This window comes from Pollachius pollachius, assembly GCF_949987615.1.
Source record: "Pollachius pollachius genome assembly, chromosome: 20".
NCBI lineage: Eukaryota > Metazoa > Chordata > Actinopteri > Gadiformes > Gadidae > Pollachius > Pollachius pollachius.
In genome coordinates this window covers 13187810-13206211 of record NC_136953.1, presented here as the reverse complement: position 1 = coordinate 13206211, position 18402 = coordinate 13187810, and the positions used below count along the sequence as shown (strand labels likewise).

At 49.9% G+C, this 18402-nt stretch overlaps 1 protein-coding gene across 1 annotated transcript; it reads right to left on the bottom strand.

The window, feature by feature from the left end:
* Positions 1 to 896: 896 nt before the first annotated feature.
* On the bottom strand, positions 897 to 17593 carry arhgef15b (Rho guanine nucleotide exchange factor 15b). Its single transcript, XM_079758297.1, has 17 exons — positions 17264 to 17593; positions 13629 to 14121; positions 12892 to 13121; positions 12186 to 12822; positions 11923 to 11986; positions 11606 to 11664; positions 9987 to 10315; positions 9612 to 9772; positions 8803 to 8955; positions 8092 to 8221; positions 7510 to 7584; positions 6066 to 6158; positions 5585 to 5739; positions 3978 to 4145; positions 3181 to 3266; positions 2887 to 2991; positions 897 to 2190 (listed from the first exon to the last, which is right to left on the bottom strand). Exons 2-17 carry the CDS (start codon positions 14029 to 14031, stop codon positions 2006 to 2008), a joined length of 3033 nt encoding a protein of 1010 aa, XP_079614423.1. The 5' UTR covers positions 14032 to 14121; positions 17264 to 17593; the 3' UTR covers positions 897 to 2005.
* Positions 17594 to 18402: the final 809 nt, after the last annotated feature.

Below are 18402 nucleotides of genomic sequence, written 5' to 3'. Positions count from 1 at the left end.
GCAAGTGTGCCAAGGGAGAGGCGTTGATTGATGTATTGTTTAGCAAGCCCCTCTTATCCTTGGTTTTTCGTTATTCTTCAATGTTTGCACGCAGACAGATCGTTCCAGGTCATTCGCTTTAGAGCTCTATTTCATAGAAGCAAACATGTCCCGCTTGTTCATTTTATTGTTTTTTATTTTGGTTTACGTTTGAGACGCTGGGAGATACTCATGTCCTTAAGTAATATGATGGCAATGTTATTAGTTTGTCGACTTGGCACACCTCAGGAATTTTGGGTTGTTCAGACGGAAAGCCCGTTCTGATCTTGTGTTCTGACCTGATGACATTGCGTAGTGTTTCCAGGATCAAAACCCCGTGCCGTGTGTGTACTATGTGGATGGTGATGCTCCGTCTGAGCAGCGGGGGGTTTAAAGTCCTCGTCCGAGTGAGGGTTAGGTTCCCTGGACACCTATAGTATAACGTTACGGTGTTTGGTGCATTTCATAGACAACATGCCTCCACTCTCCCCCCCCCCTTCCTTAAACTCTAAGCCCTAATCGCAGTTTCTCTTCGGATTTTGAGGTATCTCGTTAATTCACGTTAATAACATTCATCAAATCCCAGAATAGTGAGATCATTAGCTCGTTAATTCAGAAAAGAAGAGCAGAATTATTTTCTCAAGTGAATGCATTACGCTTCTGCACATAGCACTGTTTGATCAATGAAATACGGGCCTTTACTGTCCTCATCCTCGTGTTACAGTTTTTTTTGCCAGATGTTAACGTGAACATGTTCATCTCGGAAGCATTCATTGACAAGTGTTCAACATTTCAGATAATGACGTTTTACATAAATATTTGTTACAGAATTCCTCCGGGCTATTCAGTCTAAGAAGAAACCCATCTCAGTGAAAAAGACAGGTGTTTTTTATTAAGAGCACTACTACAATTTTAAAGGAGAGAAGAACCCTCTCACAATTGTATTTACAGTAAATGTACAGCGTATCACGAGAGTCCCAGTCTTCATATTAACAACAAGCACCAGGGGGCACCACTACCCAACAAAGAGTAGACTACAATCAGCAGGTAGAGTGAAACTCAAGAGTTAAACAAAAACGTAAAATAAGCCTTACTAAAAACACATATTTACAACTTTTTTAAAAGATTGTGCTTTCAAAATTGATATCGGTTGTGTATTGTATGATAGGATTGACATAAAGAAATATTTAAACTCACATGCAGCATCATTCAACACCCCCACATACCAGAAATAGCAGGTACCTCAACTTTGATTTGTAAATATTAACTTAAAACCCCCGAAGAAATAGCATAGAATGTTAAAGAATCTTTGAACCTCTGTGCAGACATAACCATCCATCACGTAAACAGGGCGGACCAACGGCATTGTTCCCTGGTATGGCAGGAATGACCAGGGTATGTGCATTGCATGTTGACTGTAGCATGCAGTGTTTCCCCAAGTCAAACACATGACGAAAGGGCCGCCATCCTGGAAGCAGTAGCTCATATCTCCACGTATGCAGACAATGTGATTGGTCCGGTACGGCAAAGGATTCCAGGTTCGTCATGTTTTCCAGGGCAGCGCTCTGTAATACATTCACAGACAAAAACACTAACCAAGGCAGGCCTCTTCTCAATGAGTGAGTGAACCAGTTAATGTAAGGAAACCACTTCCAAAGGAGCAGTGAGGCGGACAATGGTATAGCGTCGTCATCCAAATGCATCGTATGTCCCAAAGCTCCCAAAGAACCAGAGCCCCTGTCTCACACAGTAATCTCACCAGCATCTCCTGAGCACCTTCTCAAATCTCATCTCCTGACTCCGGGACAAAAAACAAATCCCTCCCAGTTGGCCATTTGGGCAAATACTATCTTCGTCCCAGACAGGGTGTGGCGCGAGTCGTCCCGTCACTTTAGTCGAGTGCAACGTTCTTCGTAGAACATTCGTCTCTGAGGCTGTGTCGCCGGGCCCCTCGCCCTCCCAGGCTCCGCCCTCCCCGTCCCCACCACTAGGGGGCCGTCCGGGTCTTGCCCTGGGCTGCCGCCTGGTTGGCCACCTGGCTGGCGGCCTGCATGACGCGGTAGCGCTCGCGGAGGTTGCGGCGCCTCACGTGCTCGTTGGTGATCTCCACCACGCTGCTCACGGGGAACCAGCCCTTCTGGCCGTCGGACAGGCGGCTCCCCTCGTACCAGCCTGGGGAGGGACGGGGGAGGGACGGGGGAGGGTGGAGAGAAAGGATTTGGGAGTTGTCATTTTGGAACCGCCATGTTTGAATTTGGATAACATTTGAATAAACACTCTGCACAGGCTGCTTGAGGGACGATTGGGGACAAGCCTTCTCGAGGACTAAGGTGTACAAATAGGGATTTGAAACTACAATACGTGCAAAATATTAATATAATCCCTGCACTCCCCTGACAGTGTGTCATACAATGTAAAGAAACATTCAACTGTTGTTATGGAAAATAATATAACGAGTTATCAAGCCTGCTCGGCCATTCAGTCCATTTTGTGTCATTGTCCTTAAAGGTAGATTTATGGTTGGGCGTCAACGCAACGCCAGGGGGTTTACGAACCCATTACGTCGCAAAATATTAACAACGCAAGGGCTGTGAAAATGTTTTGTTAAAGGGCTTGTTAAATGTTTGAGTCGGTAAACCCCGAAACCCGACGCAGAACCAAAACAGGTTCGGGACTGCGTCGGAGCGACTGCGTGGTCCTTTCGGTGCGTCAACGTGGAACCATAGCGCTACGTTAAGGAGCAAGTAGGAGGGGTTAGTGAGAGGTAGGCGGCGGCGGTGTTTGGGCTCGAACCCAGAACCTTACGGCTCGGGGGTTCGGACCACCCAAACCACTAGCCCGTCCTGCCCCGTGCCGGGGGCTGCGTACCTTCGTTGGTCTTGCGCAGGACGTTGATGATCTCAGTGGGCTCCAGGGAGAGCTCGTCAGTCTGCCCGGCAACGTACTGATCCACACACTGCACCTGGGGGCAGTCTGCGCACACACACACACACACAAACACACACAAACACACAGACACACAGACACACACAGACACACAGACACACAGACAATGAAACTCATGAAATATATATAATACATATTCATTGTCCTTATGGTGTATGGATACTACAATTATGGTATGCATAATTTTTGTGTCCTCCTCCCACTCCTCCTCCTCACCCCAATCCTCGTAGATGACCTCCTCCACATCTCGCTCCGGGTTACTGGGGTTGGGGAAGGCCACGACCCACCGGTGCAAGTCTGACCTGGTGTCAAAGACAGGGGACAGCGCTTCAGACAGGTGCTAGTGAGGCTAAATGGAGCACCATGCTAGTGAGGCTAGGTGGAGCACCATGCTAGTGAGGCTAAATGGAGCACCATGCTAGTGAGGCTAAATGGAGCACCATGCTAGTGAGGCTAAATGGAGCACCATGCTAGTGAGGCTAAATGGAGCACCATGCTAGTGAGGCTAGGTGGAGCACCATGCTAGTGAGGCTAAATGGAGCACCATGCTAGTGAGGCTAGGTGGAGCACCATGCTAGTGAGGCTAGGTGGAGCACCATGCTAGTGAGGCTAGGTGGAGCACCATGCTAGTGAGGCTAGGTGGAGCACCATGCTAGTGAGGCTAAGTGGGGTACCATGCTAGTGAGGCTAAGTGGGGCACCATGCTAGTGAGGCTAAGTGGGGTACCATGCTACCATGCTTTCATGTCCACTTCAACAAAGTAGACATGAAAGCAGTGAATTCCTGAATAGATCCACCCAGTAGACAAAGCGAGACATGCCTGCACAAAGTCAAATAAACCGAAGCAGGGGCAGGAAGATCCAGCTTTACGGGTTAATGGTTATCTGGAGCCAGGTCGGTTAATATTGTGGCTTATTGTATGCCAAACACAGCAACAACGACGACAACATTGTGTGGCAATCGCCGACGTGCGGGCCCAGACAAGACGCACGCGCGTCCGGGTCTGCACTCACTGCGAGGGAGCTTTGAGCAGACGCTCCATCAGGCGGCCCTGGTTGTTCTCCAGCAGGGTGAGGGTGAAGCAGTGCTCGTAGAGGGCTGGCCCTGTGGGCCCCTCCACCACCGGCTCCACCTGCACCAGGGAGCGGTGGGCGTAGTCCAGCACCACGAAGCGCTCCGGTCTGTCGGGGAGGGTGGGTGGGGGGGGCACATTTATATTTAGGCCGTTTTATCCAAAGCGACTTGCGATCAGTGCATTCTTCTGACGAAAGAGAAACAAGGAGAAGGAGAAGGAGTGTGTGTGTGTGTGTGTGTGTGTGTGTGTGTGTGTGTGTGTGTGTGTGAGAGAGAGAGACTTGCAATAAGTATATTTAGAGCAACAACAAAGCACAGTCGGTACAGTAAGGATGTTCATAGAACTGAGCGCCACGCGCTAACAATCACTAGGTTAACCCGTTCCCTGTGTACAACAAGAAAGCTAGGATAAGGTGCTGCACGATGCTAAGTACTGTTTTTAAGTGCCAGGACACAACACACAATAAGTGTGTAAGTTATCTTTTGTTTTCCTTCCTACAACATGGATTTCAACAAGCTACTGGGCCAACGGTAGAAATGACAGAAATGTCCGTAAGGCCCATGTTATTGCTGTCATGAGTTTGAAGGAAGAGGGGAATCCCGTGGCGTGTGGTTCGGATTGGCACAAGGTGGAGCAAATCAGAAAGGGCGCCTATTCCACCCACCGGTCGGGGGCTGCCCACCTTGGTCAGGCACATTATTTTGCCATTAAGAGCGCACACAGCAGCTCTGTACACACAACCTTACGTAGCCACTCATCACCGCATATTTACAGTGGAGTGGAGAGAGCATGACACGATCTGAGAAGGAAATGGTCCGAATATAAACATGACAAATCATTTGCCTGTGATTTGCCTGCCAATAGGACCAACAAGTATGTGGCGTATCAGGCTCATGCAACCACAGACAACAACAACGCTCAAGTCGGAGCCAGGAAGGGCTTACTGTATCAGGCTTTTGTCTTCTGCGGGAGGGAGACACGAGTATGGCAGGGGTGCCGTAACAATTGGACAGAGTTTGAGTGTTTTCAGATACAAACCCTCCCTCTCTGCTCCCTCCCTCCGCGGGAGGAGTGTCGCATTCACACTCACACCCATCTTGGTGCTAGGATAACCCTGGGTTCCTTGAACCAATCAGGGGAGAGATGCCCTGATTGGTCAGAAATTAGCGGCTGAGTCTAAAATGTAAATTTCTCACTGAGGCACGGGCAGTCAGCCAAACTATTGGAGGTATTCTCACAGAGCCTTCAACTCACTATTAGCTGATGGATGGCTATGGCATTCATAAAAAATTCCAGCACTTTAATGTTATTGTTAAAGCACTGTTAACACTGCTAGGGAGATATCTGTATAATGTACTGTACAGCCTGTGTAGCATAACATATCCTTAGACGTCTAGGAGTGATAAGGCTTATCTCTCTAATGTAATACATAACCTATATGTAGCATGACAAAGGCCTTTGTCTGGTGATAATGCCCACCTCTATAATGTTATACATAACCTATACATAACCCTTTGTCTGGTGACAATGCTGATCCCGACTGACCCTTTCTTGGAGGCGAGGATGAGGAGGTCGTTGAAGAGGAAGAGGTGGACCGGGCTGAACTTGGCCCGCATGTTGAAGATGGTCGCCCCCTTTGACATCTCCCCCAGCTCCCCTTTCTTTTCCAGGTTCCGGTTCGGGGAGATAATGGGTAAGGCCTGGGCCGAGGGAGAGAACCACACAGATAAATATGCAAAGAACTGCAAACTTTGACGCTTATCAAAAGTATGAGCGCCTTGGGCTTAATGAAAGGAATGAAAACAATGTAATGTGCTATTATCGTAGTCATGAAATGATGCAGAGAGGGTAGGGTTGGTTTGAGTGGCAGGGGATCAGGGGAAATGTTAAAAGAATGACGCCGACGTGAAGGGGAACAAAACCAATACAATCTGAATGATTCAAAGCACCAACTGTGGGAATAGTTGATCGATTGTTCAAGAAAAAGACTCACATTTAAAATAAGTTTGTGTGTGTGTGTGCTCACCTTGAGTTTGTCAAACTCCAGCATTTTAGAGAGAGCAATGAGCTCCTCCACTTGTTTCATCTTCCCGACCTCTTTGTTGCACTCCTCGATGATCTGAGTGTGTGGGTGGGTGTGTTTGTGTGTGTTTGTTTTTTTGAGTGTGTGTGTTTATGAGTGAGTGTATGTTTTTGAGTGAGTGAGTGTGTGTTTTTTAAGGTTTGTAAGCAAGGTTCAAGGAAGGTGTGTGTGTGTGTGTGTGTGTGTGTGTGTGAGAGAGAGGGAGAAAAAACAGTGTCAAAACATCAGTGCGAATACTGTGAGCACTAAAACCTATAAAAAGCCTCTCATACATATTTCATGTGAGAGAGGGAGATAACATGTCTGCCTCAACACACTAGTATCAGGTTCACCTCTTTGTTCAGTCTCTTCGACTACACCCTGCTTATATAACACTCAGTCTCTCTGTCGGCCCTGTCTGTCTCTCTCTGACCCCATTTACACCTGGCAATCACACGTATCTGGGCCATCGGGGGGGAAGTCACTTAATTCACACCTGACCAGATTCCACGTTGAAATCTGATATTGATTTTGCAGGATCATAGAAAACGGTAATAGCATATCCCCCCGAAGTCCGTTCCCCATGTGTGGGGTAAAAAAATAAATAGTTTCAAAACAGTTTGAACATCTGATGAAGACACTCGCCAGCTTAATTAATGTATCGTTTTCCACAATGACATTGTTCCTCAGCCGCCCCGGATGAACACCACGACCACGCCTCAAGCTACGGAGGCACGTTCTGAGGGCCCCACTGGGAGAGACGAGACTCCCCTGGTCTCAGTGGGCCACAGTGGGCGACTGAAGCACGCGTCCTGATGAAGACAACCACTGATACCTTGTGGCTGCGCTGCGAGACAAGGCACGTAAACTCCTACCATGTTTTCGCTTCCTGCAGGGCGCAGCATATGATTGTCTGTGAAGCAGGTGTCGTTCCGCTGCTGACTTTATAGCGGTAGTGTGTTTATTTGACAGGCGGGGCGGGTTAAGGACTGTAGCCGCATTCATGTCCCGTCCCTCTGATGTAATCAGATGCTATAGTTGCGTATCAGGGAGTCCGACGCACCCCGCCTTTAGCTCCGTGTGGACGGACCACGGCCCAGACCGCCTGCCGTCGTGGGCTCACAGGTCCGATCGCTATTGCATTATGGGTAAATAGAGACTTTATTTTTTTTTACACAATGGTTCTAATGCGTTTTGCCGATGTCTGACCGCCTAAAATGCATGTCAATGTCAGTTGTAAACGATCTCCCTCTATCTCTCTCTCACACTAACTCACACTCGCTCCATGAGTCACTGTTGAATGCTGCCCAGCTAGCCTGACCAGGAAGTCCTTCTCAGCTCCCGGGAAACAATCTGGTGACGTAGCTCCACTTTCTCCCCCCCGGGGCAAGAGATCCTAACCGCTTACCTTGGACACGGAATCCAGTGCCTTGGAGGCCGTCTGTTCCTCCGTCGTCTGCTCCTTTGTCCTCTTGAGGATGTTCTGAGGGGGGGGGGGGGAGAAACAAACCAAGGGGGACAGTGTCCATGTCATGTGTTTCTACAATCTTTCGGGGGAACCAAACCAAGTTCCAAAGAAATCCAAAACTGGGTCCGAGTTTAAAATGTAAAACAAAATATGGGCAACGGGAAACAAACCAAAACGAGAGGCGGAAGCCTTCGCGGGGTCGGGAAACTATGCTGGAATGTGCACGCTTAACAGAAGCCAAACACACATAATGACACATAATGGGCTTTGCAAAGTGGTCATACAAGGTCACTGGTGTCAGCGCCGTGGCTGTTGCCTGTGGCACTCAGTCAGTAAGTTCTTATTCACTCTCAGGAGGGACTGAATAAATGAACAAGAGTGGTTCGTTACGCCGTAGTATCCCTGGACGTAGAAGGACAACCGAATAAAACCCCTGAAGAAACCTAAAAACAGCCCGTGCCTCGCATTCTAAATTCTATTCTAAACAAAATACATCTAAATATTACCCATGATGCCCCTCACCTCGATGAGCATCTTGATGCGCGTGATTCGCTGGAAGGGCAGCAGCAGGAAGGACATGAAAGGCAGCCGCTGGCACAGGGGAGACTCCTGCAGCCGGGAGATGACCTCGGCGAACTGGGCATTGCTCTTCCTGAGGACATTTACAGTTATGTTTACATTTAGGCTTTTATCCAAAGCGACTTACAATAAGCACATTTGTCACAAGGAAGAGAAACAGCAACATATCGCTGTCGGTACAGTAAAGATGTTCATAGAAAGAAGTGCCAAGGATTTACAATCGCTCTGTTAACCCATTCCCCGTGTACAACTAGGATAGCTAGGATAAGACACTTCACAACGCTAAGTACTATTTTTGACTATGGGACCACACCAAGTGTGTGTGTGTGTGTGTGTGTCATTGTATTTGTGTCGATAGCGCCTGTGATTGTACTGTCTGCCCAGTTTTTCTTGTGGACACTTCAAGGACATATGAGCTATTCTCGGTCTTTCTAAAACACCTTGTTTGTTTAGAGAGGCGTGGAGAAACGATTCTCTGCGTGCGTTTGTGCATGTGGGTGTGTGTGTCTGTCTGTCTGTCCAACACACACTGGGCTACACTACACCGGCCAGTCCTCTACCTGCTGAAACTGGAACATTCTGATAAATAACAGCATCTTCCCGTGATAATCCCATAAGGGTTTCGGAGGAGCGAGGATAGAGGCGGCGGCCTACATCAGGGTGGTGTAGGTCTTCTCCTGGTAGATCTGGTTGCGGACGTAGTCGATGTAGACGGGGAAGTTGTGCTGGGCGTGGTAGTGGATGACGTCGCAGATGTCCGTGAAGACCAGGGTGTGCTCCGTGCGATCCTCCAGGTCCTTCAGGAACCTGTGGAAGGGTGGGGGGGGGGGGGTCAAAGGTTACATTTGAGAAAGGGAAAGACCCGCCGTCCTGGTGAGCGTGTGCGTTCAGAGGCTGTCCGGATGGCGCCGTGAGCACGACCCCGTAGCAATCGCGACCAGCCAATGAGGCGGCTCCCCTAGCTGCCCTTCCCCACCTCTCCATACTCATACTCTTTACATTTAGACTTTAAACTGCTCTTGAAGAATGTCAGGGATATATATCACACACCAAACAAGTGGACGTCAAGTGGATATGTGGGCATGTAGTGTACATAGCGTTGGGTGACCGTGATTGTTGAGTGGTTCACATACTGTCAGAACAATTTCTGGTTGTTGTTGTTTTTTCTTTGTTTTTTTTTTGCTAGGGTGTGTGGGAGTGGGAGATGCGGGGTGTATGTTTTGATGTTTGTATGCAGATTGCAGAAAAAAAAAAAACATCTCTCTCTCTCTCTCTCTCTCTCTCTCTCTCTCTCTCTCTCTCTCTCTCTCTCTCTCTCTCTCTCTCTCTCTCTCTCTCTCTCTCTCTCTCTCTCTCTCTCTCTCTCTCTCTCTCTCTCTCTCTCTCTCTCTGAGTAATAGGAGTTGAACTCAATATGAACCCCCCCCCCCCCCCCCCTCCAGATCAGCGGTTTCCTCTCTGACCTCTCGCTGACCTCCCGGACCCTCAGGATGTTGGAGAAGAGGGTCTTCCTGTCCCTGATGATCATGGCGTCTTCCAGGTCCCGGCTCTCCAGGAAGATGTTGGTCAGCACGCGAAGGGAGCGAAGGTAGGAGGCCTCCGACGTCAGCACCTCGAACATGCTCTGGAGGGGGGCGGGGGGGGAGGGAATGTCATGCCTATTTGATGCTATTTGATCCCCCAACGCACTCCTCCAACCGGAACGCTGTCGGGACGGCTTTTACTCTCTGGTTCCACCGCTTTCCGTCTCTTGACCTTCTACCTTCCTCACACCTCCCTCTCTCCCTCCCACTTATGTCATCCCTCCATCCCCCTCCCCCCTCCTCCCCCCGCCTCACCTCCTGGTACTTGCAGTCCTCGGGGCTGATGCTCTCCAGCACGCCGCTGTCCCGCACCGCGGGGAGGTCCTGCCACAGCGTGCTGACCCCCGGCATGGGGGACCCGGGGCCGAGCCGGGACGCCCCGTTGCTGGCGGCGGGGGCGGCGGCGGAGAGGGGGGAGGAGACGGCGCTGGCGCCCGGGGTCACAGCGGCGGGGGCTATGGCGAGGCGGCGGGAGAACCAGTCCATGGTGAAGTCGGCGCTGGTCTTGCTGATGTTGCGGCCGACTGTTTGGCGCTTGATCTCCTTTGTGATGACGGTGGCGCGGTACGTCTGGTACAGCGGCTCTGGAGGGGGGCAAACAAGGTCAGCTCGCCATTTGAGGAACGATAAGACGCCGTACTGGGCAGGGTGCATTGTGGGTACAAAGGAGAATAGAGAATGTAATGAACTGAAAAAGGAGCGAAACAGAGTATGTGTACACAAACTGGTATATAAGTTGATCTCGGTTATTTATTTATATTTTGTCTCCGAAACTTCTTTGTGTCCGCGACAAATTCTGTATAATTATTGCGGAAGATGTCCATGTCCATATATTTCAAATCAAAAAGGCGTATGGCAAGAGATTAACCAAGGTTTTGGTGCAATCACATTATCCCTTTTGGCTAGGCAACTCTAGAAAACACGGAAGTGAACACGAAAAACACTTAAAGTTGAAGTTCAATTACAAGTTCAATGATTCTTGAAGTGTTTGGCACCACTTCCCGTTATCTGAATTATTACACCAATTTAGATACCAATGAAAAGATTAAGCCAGTTGTAACAGCTAGAATGCTCACTTCTACGCATCCTCCATTTACAGTGGGACAACTTTGTTCTTTAGTTTTTAGTAGTAAAGAGAGACTGTGTAACCATCTAAAATGTGCCTAAAACACAATGAAGCCTGTTTAAGACTTGAGCCACAGTGATATAGGTTACTAGCCTGGGTAGCCCCGCCCATTCTTCCGGCGAATTGAGTTCGCCCTGCATAAGGGTCTAGAGAAGAGCAATACGTTTCTTTCTGCTTCCGATACGTTTTTGTAGGAGGCAATCACCAAGCTGGCTTTTCCCCTTGGCGCGCTATTGGCTGGTTTAACACAATGACGACAGGGAAGCGGGGGCGAAGCAGCCAATCACGTACAGAGTCAGTTGAACTAGGCCCGTTGATCCCGCCTCTTGTGCTGAAGAAAATGACGGCAGCTTCCCCAGACCAACGTGCGATCTACGATTGGCTTGGTCTGGCAATAGCCAGGCTAATAGGTTACCTCATTGTAAACCGCAGACACAACGGTTTCTATGAACGGCTTTGAGATCCATCTCTTCATTCTGCTGGAGGTTGAATTACAGATGGGTTTGACAATAGAGTGTGTGTGCGTGTGTCTGTGTTTGTGTGTGTGTGAGAGAAAAGGACTGTTGATCACAAGGTGTGTGTGTGTGTGTCTGTGTTTGTGTGTGTGTGACGGAAAAGGACTGTTGATCACAAGGTGTGTGTGTGTGTGTGTGTGTCTGTGTTTGTGTGTGTGTGAGAAAAAAAGACTGTTGATCACAAGGTGTGTGTGTGTGTGTGTGTGTGTGTGTGTGTGTGTGTGTGTGTTTACCGTCCTGCAGCCTCGACCATTTGAACGAGGACCCCCTTCTAGGTGGAGCGACCGGACGCCTGCGGAGAAAAGGAAGGAAGGAAGGAAGGAAGGAAGCAAGGAAGGAAGGAATAGAGAGAGAGAGAGAGAGAGAGAGGTTAGTCATCATCCAACTGGCAGAATCAGCTTAAAATACGAGGAGAACAAATATGGCAAAACAAAATCCCAAAATCTAAAAACGTCGACCAAATCACAATTCATAAATCAAATATGGTTTGATAAACAACGTTTTGAAACAAGTTCAAATGCGAGTGGACTGTGGTGATTCCACAACTCACGCTTCTTGCGCCTCCTCTTCCTCCTCCTTATTTTCACCTTCTTCGGCACACCCATTCTCTTCTTCTACGCGAGGACAGACGGAGAACCCAGAGAAATGGGACAAAATGAAAATCAAATCGCTCATAACACCGCTGGCTGGTCTAGAGTCCATTCGGTCTGGATCAGTCTGAAACCCTAGATCCCCCCCCCCCCCGACCAGCGCCACGACGGCGTCTCTGTGGAGGCGGGGCTCCGAGATGATTGACAGGGGAAAGCGGCTCACCTTTCATGGAGGTGAGGGAGGTGGAAGAGGCGCTGCTCAGCCTCCTGGCGTCCGTCTTGGGGGGCGGGAGCAGGGGGGCTCTGCGCTGGAACATGGGGCTGCCGGGCGGGGTGGCCAGACTCCGCGCCAGCTGGGCCTCCGGGGGGGCGGGGCGGTTGGGAGACAGCGGCCGCTGCGGGAGGGCCACGCCCCCGACCCGTGGCGCCATGGGAACCCGCTCCGGGACCGGCGGAGCCTCGTCCCCGGAGGGTTCCGGTTCCGGCTGGGACTCCGAGTTGGGGTCCGAGACGCTGGGGGACAGCTTGGCCCGTCGCTGGGGCTTCCTCACCCGGATCAGGGGGAGGTCCAGCTCGCGACAGGAAGCGGGCGGCGTGGTGAGCGGCAGCGTGGACTCGTAGATGCTCTCCTCCTCCTCGCCCGGCGGGGGGCCCAGCTGGGCCAGGGAGGAGTGCGTGCGCTTGGAGGGGACCGGGGGGGACCGGGGGGGATGCTGCTTCAGGAGGCTGTTCAAACCCGGGTCCGAGCGGCGGCGGTGGGTGTCGCTGATCACCGCGTTCAGGGTGTGGTGGAACAGCGCCTTCCTTATCCTATCGCCGGCCTCCTCCCCCTCGCTCTGGCCCTCCCCTGCCTTGTCTCCCTCCTCCCCCCCTTCCACCTCCTCCACCTCCTCCGCCGGCTCCTCCTCCTCCTCCTCCTCCTCCTCTACCTCCTCGTCTTCCAGCCCAGCCCCGTCCGTCTGCTCCACCCCCTCCCTCTCCTCCTCCAGGGAGGGCCCTAGCACGGGCACCCAGACCAGCCGCATGCCGGGTCGCTGGAGGTGGCACACACAGACGCACCTGGGGGCGCAGGTGGGGGCGAGGGGGCGTTCCCCGCAGTGCTCCGCCTCCGCCCCGCCTCCACCCAGCAGCTGTAGCTCCACCTCCTTTCCATCAGGGGCTGAACGAGGGAGAGAAGGGAGGGAGGGGGTGGGGTGGGTGAGGCAATGGTTACTCAAAAGAATGTTCAACCCCAGTTCCAGTTCCAAGCCCTTTTATACCACGTTAAAAAAGGCCTGTGCACTGTGTTTTTTGCATCACCTAAATACTTTGAAGTATTTTACTTGGCCCAATGACAAAATATTGATAACACAAAGTCCGATGACCATGACTTCCTTATTGTCTGTCAACGTTGATAGGAAACCCAAATAAGGAACTGATTAAAAAGAAAAGTGGAACCAAGGTTTAGCCGCTAAGGTCAGATGGAGGTGTAGTCGATCTGCACGTGGGACGTGATTTGTGCACGTGGACATGAGCAAACAACCACACACACACACACAGACACACACACACACACACACACACACACACACACACACACACACACATTACAGCCATACAGACTTTTGTTTGTGCGCCATCTGATTAATTGAATGCAATAGGGAATCAGAAAGGGAAACGACTCTACCTGATCGGCCACCTTCAACGCCGATGTCATTCCCCTCCTCTCCTGTAGGGGGCGCACCCTGCGGACGCACCGCGTTGGCCAGCTTGTGACGCCGGCTCTGCTTCTCAGGCAGCGGGGGCGCCTGCTCCGCCTCCTCCCGCCGGGCCGCCCCCAGCTTGGGCTTGGGCTTCACCGTGGGGGCCCTCTTGACCGCCTTGGGCTCTGGGGGGGCGGAGTTCACCGCGGCCTGACCCTGGCTCAAACTGTCCACGATCTTCTTGACTTTCCCGGCAGGGGTGGGGGTGGGGGTGGGGGTGACCGCCTCGTCCTGGGGGGGTGGGTCGCCGCCATCGAACGAGGGTTTGGGCGGGATGGTGGGCTTGGGTTTGGCGGACGACGGGGCGGATATGGATAAAGACGACATGGCGATTCCGATCAGATGGGCCGATCAGAGGACAGGACTGGGGACCGGAGGGCCGGGCAAAGGGAGTCAGTGGGGGCGTGTCATCCTTGTCTGAGGGTCAAAGGAAAAAAAAAAAGTATTTTTAATGTCATCTTTTAAAACTCAATGCAGCCACTGAGCTCCCGAACAAAGAAATGACAACTGTAGCTCGCCAAGTTAAATATAAAACGTTGTTCAGGCCGGAAGATAATCATTAGACAAAGCATTTCCTTGGCCAGACTTCTTGGATAAACAACAGGCCTGCAACTGTGTCTAGACTGCCCAATCTCCCAGCGGAGAAGAAACGCATATAGAGAGGGGGGCACACCTCTATCAGGTCCGGGAGCATTCCAGGATATGAAACCCAGCGTTGTAACGACTACGGCATGCAATGACGCGCTTCTGCTCCCCCACCCCGGCTGCTGACTAAGTCCTTAAAGTATATTTTATTGCATAGGGAAGCAATTACCACGACAAGTACATCGGTAACACTTGTGCCCGTTTACCCAAAGTGCTAGGGCTTGTTGATTTTCTTACTTCCAATCCCTTGGAAATGATGTGATTATCCCTGAGATGGTTTACATCTGACTGACCGGATGTTTAGAGGCAGGCTTCTGGAGGTTGTTGTACGAGTTACCTGTTATAACAATTTAACTGATGCTATAACAGCAAAGGCTTGTGAAAACGATTTTGTTTGCCATACATTCACACTTTATTATGGCCCTATCATTGTCATCATTCGTAGTTGTACAATGCCCCGCCCTGGAATTGAGGAACTTTCTGGTCGAAGTTGGGTAAATTCCCAAACAAAATCCTACCTTCCGGTGACGCCACATCTTCGATTCTCACCACAGGTTTCCCATCAAACATTTGTCGGAATCCAATTGCCGACATACATCCAGCCTTGTGAAATGTATAGCGACCCTTGGACTTTCACTCCACATGCAAAACACACGTGACCATATAAAGCCTTTGGTCAAAAGGCACCAAGCACTTTGGCTATAAAAGGCCTCACCCACTCCTACACACATCCCCGGCCAAATGTCCAGTTGCCCACTTAGCAGACTATCCTTAAAGCATATGCAGGGTCTTTGATATGCAGCAGCAGCTGATGCAATATTAAACTGAAAGCATTCAGTCATCCAGATAAATGTTGAAGTCGGGATAGGTCAGGGCGTATGGAAAGACATGTGGGATAGACTTGTGGTGGGCGACTCCCAGCAATAACCCAATGGGTTGTGGGTTTGATGCCCAATGTCCTCAATGATATACGAGTGAGATGTCAAACCGCTAACACGGCCCTTTAACTACCCCTGTCTCTGTGTTTTCTGTGTAGGTTGCATTGGGCAGGACTGACTCCCATATTAATTATAATAACAGAGAGCAGGAATAGATTGTGGTGAGAGGGGAGCCTCTCGCTGTAACTCATTCCTAATTTATCTTTGAACTAACCGCACTCCCTCGTGGGATCGAGGAAAGGGTTATCTCTTTCATATTCGCGTCATATCCCCAGTTAAACTTCATGTTGTTTTGAATGGGCTCTTCGCAATAACATTGGGTAAAAAGAAGAATAGCCTTTGTGAATTGTTTTGACCACCCATGGGGTTATGGTGAAGTGTAGCCAACTGCTGCACACAATGGAAAGCAGGTCGGGATTCTCGCTTGCTTTTGCCTTTCCCTCTTCATAACAGCACAGCAGGCTGGAAGCGCTTGCCTTTGCTTGGGACGCCATGTGATTGCCAAATATTAGCAACGAACCGCCCCGGCTAGTCGGGCCACTTTCGACAGAGGAGAGCTGGTGTACCGCGAGGAGAAAGAAACAGATCCAGCCTCACTAATGTTGCATTTCAACTTGTCTTTCAGACCGTTTTTGTCTTTCTTGTCTCTTGGGGAGAAAGGCTGCAGTGTCAACAACAAACAACACGTTGACTCGTCAACATGATCTCTCCACGCGCACACACAAAAACACACACACACACACACACACACACACACACACACAAAAACATTTTTGTGTGTGTGTGTGTGTAACATTTTGTTATTTATTAATAACATCAGACAGACAAAGAAGCATATTATAAACTTAATAAGGCAAGGCAAATAGTCAGCCATTCGTTTTACACTATTGGAGCATAAGGTATGCAAACAACTCCAAACCCTAATCAAAACAGGTTTTGTTCAGTGAAGACTAATCCTGTCAACAGTCTGTCTCTAACATTTGTGAGTGAGTGAGTGAGTGAGTGAGTGAGTGAGTGAGTGAGTGAGTGAGTGAGCGATAGACTGTGTGTTGGTCACGAGGTGCATGATTCCATTCACAAACAACATTAGCCCCTCTGTCTTTCAACCCCCCCTCCCCTATTAGCCCTATGTGTCTCCCCTATGCTTCCTTGACCTCATTCACTCAAGTGCAACATTCTCCATCCGGTTCCATAGACTCAAGTCTGAGACACAGATTAGGTCAGTGGGCCAGACTCATTCACTCCAGCCAGTAAATGCACTACTGGATCAATGAGGGGAAAGGATGCCGTTTAAGCCCGGACCGTGACACGTGATCACACTCACTCACTCACTCTCACACACACACACACACACACACACACACACACACACACACACACACTAATGAACCTTCAAGATCCAGCCTAAGCACTTAAGATTTTACCCACATCCCTAACCCTGATTGTGTATGTGTGTGAGTATGTGTGTATGTATGTTAATGGGTGGGGTCTTTAGGAGAAAGCCCCTTCCTGGTGACGTAATGCGCGACTGGAAATAGAGAGAGAGTGTGTGTGTGTGTGTGTGTGTGTGTGTGTGTGTGTGATATGAGGAAGAGGAAGGTGTGTCGGGGACAGAAAACGACATATTGGCCCTGTCTAAACCAAAATACCATTGGTTCAGGAAAAACCCTCACGAATGTTTGTCAGTATATACTTAACAAGGGACGTTATGTACTGTCGACCAATGTTAATGATGCCTATTTAGTTTAACACCACGTCTCGTGGTTTAGTGTAATGAATGACGTGTTATATATCTTTTTAAAGTGTGCAATGATTGAGTCAGGAACTTGCTGGGAGAAAAGGAAAATGTGGGCTTGAAGCCAGGCTAACAGATGTCATATATCGGTAGAGCTGCTGTATTTCCAATACATGATCTACTGGTCGCCACCTGTCAAAACCCCTAAAGTTGGAGAAAGGCAGTAAGGTTAGACACTCACCGAGATCCAATGGGTCACTGATGTCCTCTTTTATTTATCCCACCACAGTAGCTCACCAAACGCGTTCGGGATCATTCACAACATTCTGTTTTTTCGCTTCAAATCCTCCTCCGATCCCCAACCCCGCTACCACGTTTAACTTCTTCCGTCCCACAGAAAGCGAAAACTAGAATCACCCCGTCTGCACTGTAGGGAAAACCCAGAGACAGCGCTATCATATGGTTCTAAACGCGATTAATCCACGCACGCTTGCTTTCGGTATTCCGTGTTGTCTCCCTGGCCGACGCGATGTCTGCTGTGAACCCATGACCGGGATCATCCGTCGTTACGTGTTCTTTGTTACCAGCATGTGTGATGCGAGCCAGACCACAGCACCCAGTACCCCTCCTCCTCCTCCTCCTCCTCCTGCTGCTGCTGCTGCCTCTCTCCACCCTTCTCCCACCATTGCTAGGTTGCACGGCCACCAGGCCGGGCATTTATTTCCCTACACATCAGTCTGTTTGTATTGTCTAGCGCTTTTCGGGTCCACTTGATCAATAAACTATGATTTCTTTAATCCAATGATGTGGGTGTAACAAGAAAACAAGGCTGGAGGAGAGGTCTGGAGAAGGATCCAAACAGGTGCACACCGCGGGGATGGAGGCGTGGTCTGCCGTGGATGTATGGAGTCCACGCGTTGGACCCCCCAATGTCCCCAGTCTAGTTGCATCTATAGCGTTTTAGTGCCGCCTAGCGTCTGGTCGGGGGATAGACGCATAACCTCACAGCTTGACAGCAGGCGAGATTTACTGCACTGTAAAAAATGATTATGAACATAAGTAAAAGGAAAGCTCAATGGAAACCTGCTGTATTAAAACAACAATTTGTATTTGCGATGAACTGCCGATACAGTATACGTTTTGAGGAAAATAGTAAAAGCAACTCAAGAGGCTGGTTTCAGCAAAGCATTGTTGCGGCTATTATGAATGAGAAGTAGACCCGGACAGTTAGGCGGACGTGCCAAGTTGCCAAATGTGCCCAGTAAACAATATGACCATTGGTTCATTAATTTGGGGCAAGGTATATAGATGATTTTTATTTGATACATCGAGCAACGCAACAGCCAGCAGCGAACATCAAACCGCGGATCTAGTTTACCT

Bases quoted from the DNA above. Each gene is read 5' to 3' on its own strand.
- arhgef15b (XM_079758297.1), bottom strand. From the start codon at position 14,031: ATGTCGTCTTTATCCATATCCGCCCCGTCGTCCGCCAAACCCAAGCCC. The intron at 13,122-13,628 runs GTAGAGTCGTTT...TCCCTCGTTCAG, and splicing joins CGTTGAAGGTGGCCGATCAG to CCCCTGATGGAAAGGAGGTG. The intron at 12,823-12,891 runs GTAGAGGAGGAG...GGGGGGGAGGAG, and splicing joins CTGGGCTGGAAGACGAGGAG to GGAGACAAGGCAGGGGAGGG.